This window comes from Rhinatrema bivittatum, chromosome 1 (genome assembly GCF_901001135.1).
Source record: "Rhinatrema bivittatum chromosome 1, aRhiBiv1.1, whole genome shotgun sequence".
In the NCBI taxonomy this organism is placed as follows: domain Eukaryota; kingdom Metazoa; phylum Chordata; class Amphibia; order Gymnophiona; family Rhinatrematidae; genus Rhinatrema; species Rhinatrema bivittatum.
This window is the reverse complement of record NC_042615.1, coordinates 506107788-506127652: the sequence shown is the minus strand read 5'-3', so window position 1 is coordinate 506127652 and position 19865 is coordinate 506107788. Positions and strand designations below refer to the sequence as shown.

The 19865-nt window shown below is 46.2% G+C and overlaps 1 protein-coding gene across 6 annotated transcripts in view; it reads right to left on the bottom strand.

Moving 5' to 3' along the window:
* LOC115096294 (synaptonemal complex central element protein 1-like) overlaps positions 1-19865 on the bottom strand; it is a 226874-nt gene that overhangs the window by 181179 nt on the left and 25830 nt on the right. For all 6 annotated transcript variants that reach the window (XR_003858042.1, XM_029610780.1, XM_029610784.1 and 3 more), the window contains exon 2: positions 12070-12132. Coding sequence is in view for 5 of the 6 variants with exons in the window: in XM_029610780.1 (XP_029466640.1) it covers positions 12070-12132 (63 nt within the window). In the remaining variant the exon portion in view is untranslated. The remainder of the gene's footprint in view (positions 1-12069; positions 12133-19865) is intronic.

Here is a 19865-nt window from a genome sequence, read left to right as displayed (position 1 = left end):
CTTGTATTCTTACTGTGATTCTCCCTAAAGTGAATTGAAGTGGTGTCTGTCTGCAAAGAATCAGCCAGCCATTGTCTGTGGTCGATGTTATCAGTTGTTAAACAAAGCTATCTTTAAGTTCCTATTGACTGAAGGATTAATTCCTTGGGTGCAGTTCTTTTCTTTTGAGAAACACTGCTCCTCCCCCCCCCCCTTTTCTGTAACTCTTGCTTGCCACTCATGGGGGAGGGAGGGAGAACTTTTGAAAAAAAAAAAAAAAAAAAACTTGACTTAGTACTGCAGTTTCTCTCTCTAGTTTATATATTTGTTATAACTTTTCTATATTTGTTATAACTAATACTTTTCTTTAACTGTGCTTGCAGCTTTCAAAGGGGGGCACGAGACAGTTCAGATATCCTGCTGATCCAAATCTTTTCCCTCAACTTTCAATGCATTACTGCACTCCTCTCAATCTGTCTTTAATCTTTTAATACTTTCAAACTTTAGCATGCAGCAGACAGAGCTGAGCAAACTGCGTGTTTAATTTCCTATTCTAATAATTATAAGAAGAAATTCTATTCTGATACTCCACATTGAATTTAAGCTCAGAGTATTATTGATTGCAACCTGGAACAATAGTTGCAATCTATAAAGTAATGATGGGGTCTCCACTAGGAGGCGCTATGTTATTCTACAAGTTATATTATATTATTGTTTTAATAATTCTGTTGTATAATAGTTTTTATTTTTCAGGCCTACAGACCTTCTGTATTAAGGACACTTCAGTTTTATTTTCTTTTTCACAAAATTTATACAGAATTCTGAACCTTAAAATTTTTACTGACAGAGGTTGCTACATCTAAAGCAATCCCTCCCAAGCCTTTTCTTGCAAATCCAAATTGATTTTATTAAATTGAATCATAGAATTGATTTCTTCAAGGTTAAAAAAGTAAAAAGCTCACTTTAATCCTTACCTTAATAATTTTTTGCTGTATGCCAGTTTTTGATATTTTCCAGATTTACAGCCTTCCTGCCATGAAGAGATGTGAAGATGGACACTTTGCAGTTTATTTTAACATTTTTCTAACACCTTTTGACTTTTGACCCTTGATCTAATTTTGTTTTTGATTACTTTTTGATAAGATTTTTAGCTCATATTATGTGTTATCTGTTGTCTGTCTTGATGCCAAGAAGACTATGAATGAATATGAATATGTGTCAGTTTTGTGTAAATTAATATTTGCAAGATGAATGAATATATGTCAGTCTTGTGTAACATATGTTTAATGTAATGTCTAATATACTTGTCATTTGAGTCTGCTTACTGCAAATGACTTTTCCTTTAAACGATTAATTTACATTTATCGCTATTTTACTGAATGAAAATTGATCACTGCATAAAAACTTTCTTGATAATAGGGTTACGTTCTGAAAACTAAAAATGGCTCTGCTTATTGCAGCCATTCCTGATTTCAACTGAATTCCTTTGCATGAATTTTGTCAATAATTGAATATTAAATACTTATTTGGCATCCCCTACAACACCACAGGGCAAGCCATTGTGGAGAGAGCCAATCATACCCTTAAGAGCTCTTGAAAACAAAAACAAAAAGGAGGGATAATTGCCCCTGGATTTTCCCCTAAGAAGGACTGGCTGAACAAGAACAAAGTATTGTTTTAAATCACTTTAAATCATCCAAACATATCAAATTTAAGACCACAGCCATGAATAATCATTATGGGACTAGGGTTAGTCACCCACAGCCATCAGTTTTGTATAGATTTTTTAATGTCTGGTACAGTCCCGTTCCCTTAAAATGGGGAACGAGGATATGTTTCTCTGCTTGCTTCCACAGATATCAAGCCGTGGAAAGATGGAAAGGTGTCCAGGTCTACAGGACCTGATCCCCAACTTCTCCCTGAGCCTCCACAGCCCTCAGAAGGACAGAGACTGGACTCCTTGCAAAAAGCAGCACCACATGGGGACAGATCAAGGCCCTATCCAACCAATCTGCACAACTCTTGGAACAGCAAGGCCTTGAGAAAACTCCAGAGAACTTATTAGCCGCTTTTTCTTGCCTGAATGCCAACTCATTGACAATTGTGTTCTGCATCCTCATCCTTTGCCTTATTTCTCCAGCTATGGCGATTTCAGAACAAGGACTCTGACAGAACACAGGTACATCCTCGATGCACAGAACTTTGCACAGAACTTTTCACACCTGTTGAATCGAACAGACTGTTGGATCTGCACACACATGCCAACCCAAGCCTGCGGAGAACTACTGATGCATGCTGTACCATTTAACCTTACAGTATGGACTAATTATCCTTTACAGAGAGGTTTTCATTAACTCTCCAGTTAATAACACCATACTACACATTGGTAGCTGTATTCAAGAGACTGCCGCTCTTTGTTGGGACTATGATACAGGGGATGGAAAGGGAATTCAGGTGGGAAATATCCATATTGTAACTGAACTTTTGTATTAATCACTGAACACTTGCATAGTTATACCACATATGTATGCAATTGGCAGATTTCAGGATGTGCAGTGGGAGACCCAAGCAGGTACAGAAAGTATAGAGGGGATGAAGGATTTACCTTTTGTAGTTATATAGCCCAAATGATAACCAATGACATGTCCACTAATCTGTTAGGAAACATATGGATGTTATGTGGGCGTAGAGCATATATGTACATTTCCCCAAGATGGAGAGACAGATGCACTTTAGGCTACATCCTCCCCTCATACTATGCAGTCAAAAATTTACCCAAAGCAAGGCTCCGTAAAAAAAGGGAGGCGATAAATAATCCCATAGAAAAGTATACAGAAACTCAGATAGCTAGAAACATGTTTCCCCCAATGGGAACAGCTATGAATTACAGAGACTTACACATCCTAGCTAACTGGACGACTGCCATATTTAATCAGACAGTCCATGCATTAAAACTACTCACAACAGAAGTCTCTCAGATTAGAGAAGTAGCATTACAGAACAGCTATACCTTAGAAACCATTTTAGCCTTAAAGGGTGGTGTTTGTGCATTAATTGGATCTCATTGCTGTGTGTACATATCAGACTATAAAGCAAACCTCACACATACCACAGAGCAGATAGAAACCATGGTTGCTGATGCACCACTTTCAGACAGAATACCAACTTCTCCATGGGATTGGCTATGGTCCTGGCTCCCTGATATTTCTGGTCTCAAAAGGGTGATTTCTATTATAATTACTGTAATTGTCTTAATTGTTTGCCTGTGATGCTGTATTCAGTGCATACCCAAACCTCATATCCATATTGAAACCTTGCTCTCAGCCCGAATACAAAGATGTCTTGTAAGATGCCTAATAGGGAATCATGAGCCCTGCAGAGTTGGCACACCACCTGCACCTGCTCTGGGTGATATGGAGATTCAGGAGCTCATCGGCAGCTGGCACACCACGTCGAATTAGCTTTCTTCTCTTCATATCCCCCTTCCCCTATTCCCAGCCCATACCAAGACATAACAGATTTCAGTAAGGGTCTAAAGCTTTACTGAGCTGCCCTAAACAAAAACAGAAAGGGTGAGATGTTGGAAATATGCGCTTGCCAGCAAGCCATTTCATCAGGGTTAAACACTAACTTCCCTTCTCCCTGACATTTGCCTGAATAAAAGCATCACTTGTGCTTAAGTCTCTGCCTGGGAAAGGATACCTGTTGGCCCTGAATTCCTGGGGGAGGGGCTGGGTGTTCCCTAGTCAGAGGCAGGACAAAGTCAGGAGGTATAGATTTCAGCAACCAATGATATGATCCGTGCACACCCCCTGAGCCAAAGCCAATGGTGTAATGACTCTTCTGTTGCTATGGGAAAGTAGCCAATCATGTAATGACACATCATCTGCCTTTGTATGAATGTACAATAAAAGGAAGAGGCTCTGAGGACAAACCCTTTTTGCCTTCTCTCTTCCTGCCTGCGATGAAAGCTGTCTGAGGCCTCTTCATTACTCCTACACTTAAAGATCTCTATCATATCCCCCCTCAGCCGTCTCTTCTCCAAGCTGAACAGCCCTAACCTCTTCAGCCTTTCTTCATAGGGGAGCTGTTCTAAAAATAAAAGAAACCCCCGAGAGGAAGGCTCAAAAGAAAAAAATTATCTGAAAAAAATTAGTCAACTGCAGAACTGCAGGATTAACAGCCTCTGCCATCTGCTGGAGACAGAGAAATGCTGACGAACTGCAGGTGGCACGGTTGCTTAGATACGGTGTCAGTGAGGTTTTTTTTCTCTGTCTCCATCTGCTGATAGGGGGAAATGAACCCGGGTGTCTGGACTTTTCCGGGTACGTGCAGGGAAAATGACATTCTATATATCTCCCACTTTCAACTCAAGGTGGGTTTTGGGGGAAGGTGGTGTTACAAGGGTCTAGAGACCCTTGCGCCCTAGGCAAATCAATGTAACCCTGCCCCCCCACCCCAAAACCCACCCTCAGTTGAAAGTGCCCCTCTTACAGTGGGAGATACATAGAGTGTCATATTGTCTCCCCCCCCGCTATTCAGGACCCCTTTGGTCCCGAACCTGCCAACGCAAATTTGGGCTTTTCCGCCTCCTTATTCTTGAATGCGCACTTCCCAGCTTCTTAAAATTTGCCTTGCTCATGCAAGGCCCGCATACACCCATGTGACCGTTTTTGCGCAAGCAATGCTCTTAAAATGTACCTTTAAGCTGGCAATTATATGCCACTTTTTTTTTAGTTCAGTGCTGCAAACTCTAGGCTAATTCCTTGCTCACTTTATGACCAAGTAAAGAGTCAGTTATTTAGTACATTGCTGTGTACATTGGTAGCCCTTTGTAAACACTAAGAGGTCAATATTCAGCCGCTATCCAGCTGAGCAAGTTAGCCAAATAAATATATCCATCTATCTTGTACGGGATATTCAGTGGCACAGCCACACCACTGAATATACCTAGGTATCAAATAGTTAACCAGGTAAATTTATCCAGCTAACTTTAGACCTGCCAAAATAGTAGGTTAACTTATCCAACTATAGGGTCCTTCATCAAAATGCGTTATGCCATTAATGCATGCAATAACGTGTTAAAGCATGCGTAACGCCATAATGCATGTGGTAATCATGCTACTGCATGGCGCAAATGCAAGTTTTTGAAGGGGCGGGATTGGGGAGGAGTTTGGGCAGGATTAATTAAAATGAGGGCAATATCACACCATGCAATAGCATAATTAATGCTATCGCATGTTTTTAATGCTGGAAATAACTACATTTTTTTTCCTGGAGTTAAGCTGTGTGATATGCCTGAAACTGCTGTAACACGATTTGCGATGGGGATTGCAAATTGCATTTTAGCTATTTCTGGACTTAGGAGAGGGAGAGGGGAGGGGGAGAGGGGAGTGGAGTAGAGAGAAAGAGAAAGTCTCTAGGGAGGCCTTCACAATATTCAACTATTTATATTACTATAGGAGGGCCGACTAATAACTCAAGGTGAGGTGTTGGTGGTGGTTTAGGGACTAGTTTTACATGCAGAGTGAGATGTATGAACAGCACAGTACACCTCGGTGAAGATTTGAAATCAGTTGGAGTGAGGAAAGTCTCACAAAGTTGAGATTTCTACTATGTTCTCTTGCCCTAGCTTGATAACAGGTTAATCCTCGACTAGTGGGTTATGCACTTATAACAGCAGATGGAGATGGAGCAAAGCTGATGTCACAGTATATATACCCCTGCTCTGACAACAGCCCACCAGTATTCTCTGCAAAAGCCAACTGTGGACAAACTAACAATACTTGATTATAACCATTAACAGACAATCACTTAAGCACTCAGTCAACAAGAAACACTGAGTTCAGACAAAGAGTGTAACATCACAAATCTAAGGATTGAAACTGACACTTACCAGTTATCCCCGAAAATACAGCCACTCAGAAGGACAATAGACAATAGACCCACAAACCAGCTATTCCCGAAGAGTGCGGGAGGCTGCCCATGGTCTGACCAATACCATATGTGTGAAGGCTGCTTCTTCCCAGGCCTGCACATCCAGACAGTAATACCAGGTACTTATAGCCTGAATTGGCCATTGTTGGAAGCAGGATAATGGGCTTGATGGACCATTGGTCCGACCCAGTACGGCAATTTGTTATGTTCTTATCTGGAAAAAGTATGTAAGGAGGACCACGTCACCACTCTGTAAATTTCGATGGGAGACAACAATTGAAGCTCCAACCATGACACTGCCTGAGCCCTAATGGAATGAGCCCTAACCTATTAAGGTAGCGACTGCTCAAATCCATATATGGGGCCGTGATAACCTCCTTAATCCAGCGGGCTATTGTAGCCCGCAAAGCCAGCTCACCTTGTTTACCCCCACCATGCAGTACAAACAGCCAGTCAGTCTTCCTAAGAGATCTAGAAACCTCCAAATACCTCAAGATGTCACTTGACATCCAAGGTCCGCAACAGATGATATTCATCCACATCTCTCTCCCTGTCCAGCGTCAGCATGGAAATCGATTGATTCAAGTGAAAGTCCAAAACCACTGGACTGTCCCCAGAGTCATTCATAGGAAAGGTTACCAGCAAGAAAGAGCCTGCAGTTCAGAAATTCTACGCGCAGAACAAATTGCCACAAGAAAAATCTTCAAGGTAAGTAACCTCAAGGAAAGGCTGCGCAGTGGTCAAAAGGTGGGACCCACCAGAAAATCCAGAACCAGATTAAGGCTCCACAAAGGCACCGGCAACCGCAAGGGAGGATGAAGATGCTTCACCCCTTCAAGAACCAGGCCACATCCGGATAGGCCGACAAGGGAAACAGGCAAGAGCCGCCATCTGTACCTTCAAGGAATTAAGGGCCAAGCCCTTAATCAATTCATTCTGTAAGAAGTTCAAAATGAGTGGGATATTAATGAAACGAGGATGAACCTCTAGTTCCTCTCACCAAGCCTCAAACATTCACCAAACCCAAACATAGGCTAAGGAAGTGGATAACTTCTTAGCTCAAATCAAGGTGGAAATCACAGCAGCGGAATATCCATGCTTCAGCAAACACACCCTTTCAAGGACCATTCCGTAAGTCAAAATCGAGTAGGATTTCCGTGAAGAATAGACTCCTGTTGAAACAGATCTCTTTGGACCGGTAACCGGAGAGTCCGACAAGAGTCTCAGCAGATCTGCATACCATGGCCTTCTGGGCCATTCAGAAGCCACCAGAAGCACCATCTCCATGTGCTTCTCGATCCTCCAAACCAACCTGCCCAACAAGGGCCACAGGGGGAAGGCCTACAGAAGCTTGCCCTTTGGCCACTTTTGCATTAGAACATCGATGCCCAGAGACTTTGAATATCGCCTGTGACTGAAGAAATGAGGAACCTTTGCATTGTGTGATGTCACTAGCAAATCTAGTTACAGTGGGCCCTGCGTCCCACTGTGGTGATTGACCCAGTGGTGAGTCTCTGCGCTGTAAAGCTTAAGGTGTTTTTCTTTCAGGTGTGAAGGTTCCTTTGCAGGAAGTAAAGGGAAACCTCATTTCCCAGATGCTCTGGTAGTCAGCCCCTGGAAGTGTTGGGGGCAGGAAAAGAAAGAGGTGGTGTCTTCCTAGGGAGGAGTAGGCTAACCCGTATAAAGAAAGGGGTCCACCAGAAGGCTGGAAAAGCAGGAGACAATCCAGGAGAGCTCAATGGAAGGTGAGGAGGATGGAGAGGCTGAGGCAGGAGAAAGGTGCCCAGGCATACCTTTATTCTAAAGCTAAGTCAGCCCTAAGATTATCTCTTTCCCTTTTCACTTCTGTGCATAGTTTCTAGCACTGTTATGGGTTAATTAGAGTTGCTAGGTCTATTACTGGAAAAGCACTTGTAGAAGGTTTTATTTTAAATGCTGAGAACACTTATTTTTGTTGTTGGAAATCAAGTAGAAATTACTATGAAGAAAAGGAAATGTTTTGGGGATTAACTAACTATGAGCTAGTAGTTGTGTAAAAAAGGTTTATTGTATTAAACTATGACAGCTGTTAAGAATTGTAATTAAGGCTATGTAGCTGACCTAGGGAGCCCTTCTTTCTAATGGGGTTTTTCCAGCACTACTTTATATCTGGGAGAATTAAGAGTCACCATTATATTAAACCTGCATTGCCTATATGCATGTTGAGGGAAAGCATAGTAGAGCATAGAGAAAGAAGATTGTTGTTTTATTTTAACGAATCACTGGATTAAAAGGATAGGAAATCAAAGCTCACATTAATTAGGTGGAAATGTGTTTTGGGCAACACTTTAATATTGTGTGTAACTTCTCTTCTATGAAGTTAGCTTCAATAAACTCCAGAGCATTATATTAAGCTACTGCCTGGGTGTGCAATATGTCATTTTAAGTTATGAAAAAAGGTGACATAACTGGAATGTGACTCTTACATTTGGCATGGGAGAGGGAATGAGTACAGACTTGTCCCAACCTCCTATCTTAACGAGGGCCTCCCAGTCTAAGTAACTTTAACCATTAGCCTCCTTGCCTAAAGGTTCCAATGTCAGCATCACCTCCAGGAGAAGCTTCAGTGCTGCCACTGCTACAAAGAAACCTGCTACAGCAGTGATCAAGCAAGGAGTCACCCCAGGAACCTGCCACTAGAGGGCGCCACGCCACACCCACTATGTGTTGGAATGCTTCATCTGACAATTCCCATTCTCATGAATCCAGACTCTGCTGAGTAAACTGGTTCTCACATTGCCTTTTCCCGCAATGTGGGATGCAGAGATCTCCTGGAGATGTACCTCTACCCATACCATGAGCTGGTCTATTTCCTGCAACACATTTTGTCTCTTGGTGCCTCCCTGAAGATTGATGTAAGCAACTGTCGTCGCATTGTCTGACATTACTCGGACTCGTTGACCCTGCAAGCGATCGATGAACCACAAGCATGCCAACCGAACGGTATGCGCTTTCAGACAAATGATGCTCCAGAGAGACTCCTCTGCGCTCTATCACCCCTGTGCCATCAACTCCTAATAGTGAACTTCCCAAATCTGAAGGCTTGTATCCATCTTGAGTACCAGCCAGTCTGGAGCTCGTAAAGAAGCTCACTTCCTTAGATAATCTGCCTGCAACCACCATTTCAGTTGGATGCCGATCTCCACCGGTAACTGAAGCCATATTGAATAGCCCTTAGACTGTGGACTCCACCGTACAAGCAGTGTGCGCTGAAGAAGATGCATATGCACCCTTGCCCACAGAACCACCTGTAGGGTGGCCACCATCAAACCGAGTACCTGCAGGTAAGACCATTCCGTCAGGCGAACTGCTTCTATCAGTAGTTGTACCTGAGCCATCAGCTTCTGTATGCGGATCTCTGGCAAAAAACCCCTGCCTTGCTTCATGTTAAAACAAACACTGAGATACTCCACATCTGAGATGGCTGTAAACTGCTCTTCACCAAGTTCACCACCCAACCTAGCTCCTCCAGCAAGAAGCCACCTTGCACGAGGCTTCAAGCCTCTCTTACAAGCTTTTGGCCCAAATTAGCCAATCGCCTAGGTATGGGTGGACCAGAATGCCATCATTTCTCAATGCTGCCAATACCACCACCATGACCTTGGTCCTGGGCTCAGTGGCCAAACCGAAAGGCAGCACTCAAAATCGATAATGTTGCCCCAAAACCGCAAATCACAGAAACCGTTGATGCTCCAGTTGAAAGGGAATATGTAGATACACCTATGACAAATCCAGAGACATAAGAAACTCCCCTAACTGTACTGCCATTATCACTGAGCATAAGGTTTCCATGCAGAAACAAATCACTCGTAAATGACAATTGACTCCCTTTAAGTCCAGGATGGGGCAAAAAGAACCTCCCTTCTTGGGTATAACACCTACTCAAAGGTCTAGCCTTCCGAGAAGCGCTCGAAAACATCTGAAACCCCTAGCATGGCCTCTCACACTGAATGAGAGCGGTGCTTGTTTTTATCTTCTGGCAACTGAGGAACCTAAGATTCGCCCCACTTATTGGCCATTTTTTCTAACTCACTTCCAAATAAGAGTGATCCTTTCAAAGGCAATTTCGTAAGACTAGACATTGAAATTGTATCGGCCAACTAATTCTGCAGCCACAGCTGACGTGTGGCTACTATAACCAAAGCCACCCCTCTAGCAGAAGTACAGACCAGGTCACAGCTCGCATCCACCAAAAAGGTGGCTTCCGGTTCCATCACTGCCATAGAATTCAAACCAGACTCATTGACCTCCTAAGATAGAAGCAAACAAGAGCAAGCCACCAGGGAGGAGCAAGAGGCTATCTGCAGATTCACTGCCACTGCCTCAATGGCCTGCTTAAGGACAGCCTCAATTCTCCTATCCTGAGCATCCTTCAATGCCACTCCCCCTTCTATCGGAATGGGTGTCTACTTGGTGATGGATCACACCAGCACATCCACTTTCGGAAAATGCAACTGCTCTCTCAACACCAAATTCAGGGATAAAGAACTTCCAAGGCTCGTTCCCTTTTAAAATTAGTTTCTGAAGCACCCCGCTGAAGATCAATCAACTCTTGAATAGCATCCATAATGGGGAAGAAGCATAATGTTTTAGGCAAAGCAACCACAATGGGATTCTTCTTTGGCTCAGACATGGGATCAGCACCCAGCAATTCTAGCATCTTCAGTTTCTGAGAGATCAGTGCCAGCAACTCATCTCTATGAAAGAAGTGCAACATCATTTTATAAGGTTCGAACCCCAGAGGAATTTCCCTATCTTCCAGGGAGTAAGGATTGCCTTCCTCATCTGTGCCATTCAGGACTCCATCAGTGTGACCTGCAACAGGCCAAGATGCCTTCCGACATTTACCCATAGTACCAGCCTTGTGGGATTCCGCAGCCTGTGATCCTGAACTTTCAGGTTTGGCCACTGTCGAACGTGCTGGTAAAAAGGTCTGCAGCCCTTGAAAAAATTCCACTCAAGAGGCTAGTTAGGGGAGTCTCAAAACCAGGCAAATCTTCTGACAGATCCCCCTCCAGTTCCCTTCCTGCCTGCTGGGAAGGACCAGGCTCAGCAAAATCAATTGGACACAACTTACCCTGAGCAGCACTGACAAACTTTAGAGGGGTCTCCAGGCAGTGATGTCCAAATATGACAAGCAGTGCAAATCACAAGCAGCTTAGGCTTCTTTGCTACTGGCACCATGGATAAGGACATCCAGTAGCAGCACTCACATAATTGTGCGTCCAAGCAACAGTGTGTCTGTGACCGACAAACCTGGACAGAATGCCCAAAAAACGGATGCCCAAAATTAGGACACCTGAGTACAGAATGCCTATATACATATGTATATATATACTCCATTGAATGCTCGTACTACGAATGCCCAAAATTTGGATGCCTAACTACGTGGTCCAGACAGACATTCAGTCTGGATGCGCAGGCTCAAACTGATGTCAGGCACTGCTTTCGCGGGAGACTTGCGCAGAAGAAAGCATGCGTACGCTGCCGCAGCCTACCACATGGCTTCCCAGTGAAACCTGAGCATGGGGCCTAGTGCAAAGAGCTGCGCAACCAAATGGGATGGGAATGCATATCAGATCGGCGCACAAAAGCTCAGAGACCAGAAACAGAAGAGGGGAGAGGAACCCCTAAATCTCTCTCTTCTTCCAGAGAGTACAAAGTCGGTCTCCAGCTGTGGGGGGAGAGGGCTAATGCCTTCACTGCTGCACTCAGCTTCCTGCACCCACTAGCCTCTCAGGTATTCTCTCCCAGCATCTAAGTCCATGCTGGAAAACTGGCTACCGGATCAAGGCACTTGAATAAGGGAGGGATCATCAGATATCACCTCAGGAGAAGCGGTACATGATCAATCCTTCTGTTTATTTTTTTTTAAACAAGCAATCCCCAGAAGGGAGATGCATATCCACTATCTGCTGGAGATGGAGATTACTGGCAGGCTAATGTCAAAGCAGGGGTATATATACATGATGTCATCTTTGCTCCATTTACATCTGCTGGTAGAGGTGCCTTACCCACTGGTCGTGGATTAACCTGTCTGAATGCTGAGAAATCTTTTGTTTTAACTAGGTTTGTGACCATCATTAGTATCTATAGTGTCTGTTTTTTTAATACCTTCTTGTAATTTTTTCACAATCTTCAACAGCTGTTCCACCTGCAATGAGCTTTCATTCTTTACTGAAAAAAAATAAAGAATTTGATTTATTACAAGGAATGATTTTTAGAATCTAAAGGCATTATAAATATGTTGCAAATAGATTGTAATATAACAAAAATGTTTTATAAAATAAACTGATATGAGTATAATAGTATAATATATTATAAACCTATACAGATTTATGATCTAGTCATAATATATAGAAAGGAATCATTTTTCGTTTTTAAATATGTTAGCATAGATAAGGGATACGTAAGTCCACTCCTTTAGTGCTACAAGTCAATTAAGTTTTCAGTGGATGCAATGCATGCAAATGTATCTTATAGTAAATAATGGCAGATAAAGACCAAATGGTCCATCCAATCTGCCCAGCAAGGTATTTAGGGTTTTAACTGCTGCCCTGTGCAGGTTACCCCCATACAGAAAAGTTACAAAAATACCCCAGTGATTTATTTCCATCCTCTAGCCCTGGGGTATGCAACCCCAGATCTGGAATGCCACAAACAGGTCTGGTTTTCAGGACATCCACAATGAATATGCATGAGGTATATTTGCATGCACATCTTCAATTATAAGCAAATATATCATGCATATTCATTATGGATGTTAGGATTCATGGGTTTCATGGACCCTTGGCCCGAGCCCAACAGGTCCTCACTGTCGGGAGGCGAGGTCAGCTGCAGCAGGAGATAGTAGCAGTGGTAGAGGAATAGAGCGACCTGCGTCACAGCCACGTGATCGCAGGAGCTTGTAGAGAGTACTGTGAGGGATCCCGAGGAGCGGGGTAAGAGACACAGTTCAGAGGGGAACCCACAGTATTCAGGCAGGACTGGAGATGCAGGTACCAGAGCAGGAACTTCCGACAAGGAAGTGCTAGGCAGGCCCCGAGGAGCGGGGAGCGTGAGACAAGAACTTCTGGAGGAATGCAGCAGAGACTGTCCCGAGGGGCGGGGCTGCGTAGAGAGCGAGGCTCTGGTGTGATGATGTAGGCTGTCCCGCTGAGCAGGGAAGGCTGAGTTGAATCTCCGAAGTGGTGATGTAAGCAACCCCAAGGAGCGAGGCTGCACACGAAGGAATATCTGATAGAGAACCGGAGGCACTATCCCGAGGAGCAGGGAGGTGCAGAGTACAGTCGCAGGTGTAGAATATAGGCACTGCCCCGAGGAGCGGGGAAGCGCAGGTACAGTCACTGTTGTAGACCGTAGGCACTGCCCCGAGGAGCAGGAAACGCAGGTACAACCACTGACGTAGGCACTACCCCGAGGAGCAAGGAAGCACCGAGTCGAGTCTCCAAAGCAGTAAGGCAGTTCAAGGTACAACCCCGAGGAGCAGGGAGGCCGGCAGGCAGTACCTCTGGAAGGTGCAGGGCTAGCCCAAGGAGCGGGGGAAGCCTGGAGACAGGGTCTCCAACTGGAGTGCTAGCAGGCCCCCGAGGAGCAGGTACCTGAGTCAGAGTGAAGAGTTGCAGGAAGGTCCGATACAGGAACCACGGTCCACGGAGACAGGAGCAGCACCAATAGCGAAGGAACTTGTTGCCAAGTCAGTTTGCAAGGGGCGAAGGCAGTGCTTAAGAATTCCAACCTGGTGATGTCATCAGTCGGGGATGCCCCTGAGGTTCCCGCCATTGCACCTTCAAAGGGAGGCCCGGTGGCTCGCACACGCATCTAGGAAGGCCCGGAGTCGGCGTGGATGGCGGCGGCATCCTGGCCGCCATGAGGAGCCTAGAGAACCCGGAGGGGTATGCGGCAGTAGTGGCTAGCCCCAGCCACGAGTAGACCTGGAGAGGAGAGCAGGGCAGCACATGATGTGAGTTGAATCAGTCACAGCCGTCTGCGACCGACGGTCATAACAGTACCCCTCCTCTTAAGACCCCACCCTGGGGGTTTGGGTTTTCGAGGATGTGTGGCATGGAACTGCCTGATAAGGCCTTTATCAAGAATATTGGTGACAGGTTCCCAACTGTTTTCCTCAGGTCCAAAGCCCTCCCAAGAAAGGAGATACTCCCACTTTCTACCATGTTTCCTTACATCCAGGACATCTTGGACTTGATACATGACGTCCGCTTCAGATGAGAGTGGTTGCGGCTCCGGTGGTTTTTTAGAGAAGCCAGACAGAACCAAGGGTTTTAATACTGATATTTGGAAGGCGTTGTGGATTTTGAGAGAGGAAGGCAGCTGGAGTCTGTAGGTAACTGGGCCCAACCGGCAGAGCACAGGAAAGGGACAAAAATGTACCTAGGAGTGAAGCGAGCCAAAGGCAGCTTATGTCGGATAAACCAGGTGCTGAGCCACACCTTATCACTCGGTTTAAACTGGGGTGCTTCCCGATAGTGTGCATCAAAGAACTTCTTTGATCTTTGGGCGGCTTGCTGAAGTAGCTGCTTAGTGCTATTCCAAAGTTGATGCAACTCCTGGGCAGTAGACTGTGCCGCTGGGGAGGGCACAGATAATGGAAGTGGAAGCGGTGGTAGAGGCTGACGTTCATAGATTACCTGGAAGGGTGACGAACCAGTGGATACAGACTGATGAGAAGTTAAGGCGAACTCCGTCCAGGGAAGGAGGTCGGCCCAATCATTCTGCTGTAGATTCACGTAGGACCGCAGAAATTGTTTCAAGGTCCTATTAGTCCTTTCTGTTTGCCCATTGGCTTGGGGATGGTAAGCTGAGGTGAAATCTAACGAGATGTTGAATTTTTTGCAGAGAGACCTCCAAAAGCGGGCAGTGAATTGGACTCCACGGTCAGAGAGAATATGTTTAGGAAAGCCGTGGAGCCGGAACACATAACGAATGAGCAATTTAGCAGGCTGCGGTGCTGAAGGGAGACCAGGCAGAGCCATGAAGTGGGCCATTTTTGAAAAACGGTCAACGGTGAGCCAGATGTGTTGCGATTCCGGGCCGCCCCCGGAATCGCCACTCACCGGCTCGCGGCTTGACGCGGATCCCGCGCTCCCCAGGGCCCCGGGGACGCCGCCGACCACAGGCCCGGCGTTCCCCCAGCTCGCCCGGGCCTACAGCCGCTTCTGCTGCCGTTCCCCTGCCTCGCCGGAGCAGCCGGCGCCTCGCGGCGCTAAGCCCCGCCCCCTAGACGCACGCGCGCGTCTCTTTTGATTATTTAAAGGGGCCAGCGCGGGAAAGCCTTGGGGACGCCCCTGATGATGTCAGATGCCTCCAGGGTACTTAAACCCTGCAGCCAGGCCTAATCTTCGCCTTGCAACGAGGTTCCCAGGCTTGCTCCTGTCTCCAGTTGCTGCGTTCCTGCTGTCTCGGCTTCCACTTGGTTCCTGACTCGGATTGGCGTACGTTTCCTCTTGGCTTCTGACCCCGGACTGGTATTGGATTTCTTCTGGCTTCTGACCTTGGACCGGCTTCCGTTGACCCCCTGGCTTCTGACCTCGGACCGGCTTCCGTTGACCCCCTGGCTTCCGACCCCAGACCGGCTTACGTGGATTCTCTGGCTTCTGACCTCGGACTGGCTGACGGTGATCCATCGGTTCCTGACTCCGGATTGGCGAGCAACGACCCTTCGACACTCAACCTTGGACTGCAGCGGACCAGGCCCCCGTGGGCCCTCCTAAGCCCCAGCGGCCGGGTTCCTACGGGCTCCTCCTGGGGGGACTCCGGCTTCCAGGGTGAATCTCCTAAGTCCCAGCGGCCGAACTCCTACGAGCTCCTCTCGGGGGAGGATCGGCTTCCAGGGCGAAGGTTCTCTCAGCACAGTGCCAGCGCCTTCATCACCGCCTTCCTCGCCAGAGCTCTTGGTCGCATAGAGCTCCCAGGATTCCACCTTCGACCAGCCGCTAGTCTGTCAGCTCCGCCTCCCGGTCGGGGTCGCTGCTACAAACATCTACAGCAGCTCCTCTTCCGGCTCCGATCGGCCCAAGGGTCCACGAATCCAACAAGATGGTGTTGTTGTCACTGGAGGCAGGCAGGTCCACTATGAAATCCATTGCGATATGGGTCCATATGGGTAAAAGCTGTTTCTAACTTATATTTTAGTTCCTGTTTACTTTTGTATAATCTGTTTAATGTAAAGCCTGTTGCTAAAATTAATGTTTAATGTAAACCGAGGTGATGTATAACTATACGTACCGCGGTATATAAGAATCTCTAAATAAATAAATAAATAAATAAATAAATAAATTCGAGATAGGCAGCGGTTGCAAGAGTCCCCACGGACATCCCACAGGAGGCTTATGGCGGGCACTTGTGGGACAGGACTCTACATAGGCCTGTGTGACCTTTTTCATGGTAGGCCACCAATAAAACCGCTAGAGTGTGGAGAGTGTTCTAGACTGTCCTGGGTGTCCTGCAGTCAAGGAGTCGTGAGCCCACTGGAGAACCCTCCGTCGTAATTGGCATGGGACCACCATCTTCCCAGGTGGCACCGGAAATATGGTGGACAGGATGACCTTAGCAGGGTCAATTATGTGCCGTGGGGTGTTGGCAACATCTTCAGCGACGAAGGATCTGGAGAGAGCATTGGCATGGCAATTTTTGTTGGGAGGTCGATAGCGCAGCAGGAAATTAAATCAGGTAAAAAAGAGGGCCCAACGGACCTGACGATGGTTCAAACACTGAGCACGGTGTAAATACTCAAGGTTTTTGGATCGGTATACACTGATCTGGTGTTGGGCTCCCTCGAGCCAAGGACGCCATTCCTCAAAAGCCAACTTGATGGCCAGTAACTCCTTTTCCCCTTGCGTAATTTCGTTCTGCTGGAGACAAGCGCCTGGAAAAAAAAAAAACATGGGTGTAGAATATGGGTATTCGAGTCCTGGCTGAGAACCGCCCATTCTCCTACGTCGGAGCCGTCGACCTCGACTATGAACGGACGTCTGGGATCCAGGTGATGGAGTCACGGCTCCTGGAGAAAGGCAGTCTTAAGATCCTGGAAAGCGGTCATGGCTTCGGGCGACCACTAAGAAGGATTGGCCTCCTTGCGAGTCATGCCCGTGAGTGGTGGTCAGGGTAGAATAATGGTGAATAAAAGACCGGTAGTAATTGGCAAAGCCAAGGAATCTCTGTAGTGACTTGAGACCCATAGGTTGAGGCCAATCACGAATAGTCTTCAATTTCTGGGGATCCATCCTGAACCCTTGGCTGGAAACCACATAGCCAAGGAAAGGAATGGTCTCCTGCTCAAAAGAACACTTTTCGAATTTGGCATAAAGTTGATTGTCCTGTAGACGCTGGAGGACGCGAGATACATCCTGGTGGTGGCTTTGCAGGTCTTGGGAAAAAACTAGGATGTCGTCAAGGTACACCACAACACACTGGTAGAGCATATTTATTTATTTATTCATTTTTATATACCATCATTCGGTTCAGCCATCATAACGGTTTACAAAGTCAAACAAAAACAGATAAATTATACATAGTTACAAAAAAGTAACAATGGGGGTGGGGGGGAATGGAAGGAAGGGGAAGATGGTGCGGTGAAAAAGGGAGGAAAAGGGAAAAAAGGGAAGTAACAGTAATAGTATTAATTTATCATAAAGGAGGGATTCTATCATTACTTCTTATAAGTTCCGAATTGTAATGAATATGGTTGATGCTAGTTGTAGAAACTTTTTCTTTCGTGCCTGGGTTTGGTTGGTTGAGTTGATTGTAGATGGATTGTTGATATAGATGATCATTAATGTAGACTGTATGAAAAAGGAAAGTTTTTAGATTTTTCTTGAACTTTTTGATATTGGTTTGAGTTCTCAAATAAAGTGGTAGAGAGTTCCATTTTTTTGGACAAACAATGGAGAAAGCTCTATTTCTAGTGGCTGATAGTCGAGCATCTTTGATGGGAGGAATATTTAGACAAGAAGTGTTATTAGATCGAAGATGTTTTTTGGTAATTTGTGGAGTGACTTTTAAACCAGTATGTTTATGGTGATCAGCATTCACTAATTTGTGAATGTGGTCAGGATCTTATAATCAATTCGAGATTTAATAGGAAGCCAGTGAAGCGACACTAGTATTGGGGTGATGTGATCATATTTTTTTGTTCCAGCTAAAATTCTAGCTGCTGCATTCTGAAGAATCTGCAGAGGTTTGATGCTAATGAATGGAAGACCAATCAGAAGGGAATTACAATAGTCTATTGTTGAGAAAATTAAGAGTTGTAAGACAGTTCTGAAATCCAATGAATTTAGGAAAGGTTTTAAATGTCTGAGAACTAGGAGCTTGTGATATCCTTCTTTGATTTTAGTAGTTATGTGCATATTGTAGGAAAGATTTTTATCCATGATAACTCCAAGGTTTCTGGTGTGATTGACAGGGGATATAAAATTGATTTGATTGAAGACCTCGTTCATCAGATTCTGAAAGACCGCGGGAGCATTGAAAAGGCCAAACGGCATCACAAGTTATTCAAAGTGGCCGTCACATGTGTTAAACACGGTCTTCCAGTTGTCGCTTTGCGGATACAAACCAAATTGTAAGTCCCCCCGAGGTCCAATTTGGAGAAGATTTTCACTCCCTGAAGCCTATCGAAAAGCTCCGAAATCAGGGGTAATGGATAGCGGTCTTTTTGCGTGATCTCGTTTAGACCTCAGTAATCGATGCAGGGATGGAGTGAGCCGTCTTTTTTCCCTACAAGAAAAATCCCACTCCCGTGGGAGACTTGGAGGGCCGAATGAAGCCTTTGGCCAGGTTCTAGCAGATTTACTCTACTAGAACTCTGCTAGATTCAGGGGAATCTTATGGATGGGATTCGCTCTCTGTACCCAGCTACTCTGCCTTCCAACTACTATTGGACTCTTTCTGCTAACAGGGTACCTGCTCCTCAGGGGCCTCTTTGTTTCTTTCAGGTCACTATCAGGTAACTGGTACTCGCTCCTCGAGGGTCCATGTTCCCTGACTCGCTGCCTGCATCTATCTCCTCTTCTACTTGGAAGAATTTGCTACAGATACCATCAGTGAGTACTATCATCATCTACTCGTCAGAGCTGTTTCACTGGAACCTGGTACTCGCTCCTCGAGGGCCTGCCCCCGTTCCAGCACTAGTGCCATCTCTTACGTGGAACCGCTGTGTGAGTACTTTGCCAACAAGTCTCTCTACTTCCAGGGATCTGGTACTCGCTCCTCGAGGGCCAGCTCTCCCTTTCTCAGTGTTGCGGTCCCGGGCCGTGCCCCGGTCCCTCCACCTAGCTCTGGGGCAGCCCGGGCCGTTTCCACCCTTCCCCGGCCTGTTTCTGATCTTCTTCGGGCTCGCAGGCCCTCCAGCGTGTCTCTCCCTCCTCGGGAGAGACGCCGACGCTCCGGCACAGCTGGCCCCGTCCCCTGACGCACGCGCACGGGGAGGAGCCCCATTTAAAGGGGCCAGCGCGGGAAAATCTCAATCTGGCCCTGGATGACATCTGTCGCCTTCAGGGGATAAGTACCCTGCAGCTAGATCACTCTAGTGCCTTGCAACAAGGTTCCTGGTCTTCGGCCTGCTGTTGGCTGTGTTCCTGATTTGTTCTTCGTCCCGCTTCTGCTCTGCCCTCCTCACTGGATTCTGGACTCCGACCCCTGGACTGGGTTTGGACCGCTCTTTGGACTTCGACCCTTGGACTGGCTTTGGACCGATCTTCGGACTTCGACCCTTGGACTGGCTTCGGACCGCTCTCTGGACTTCGACCGCTGGCCTGGCTGCGGACCGTCCATTGGACTCAGACTCCTGAACCGACCTTTGGATTACCTACGACCTGCTGGAGGCGCCAGCCGTCTGGAAACCACGACCTGCAGGAGGCGCCTGCATCCAGACCATCTTCCATCTTCAG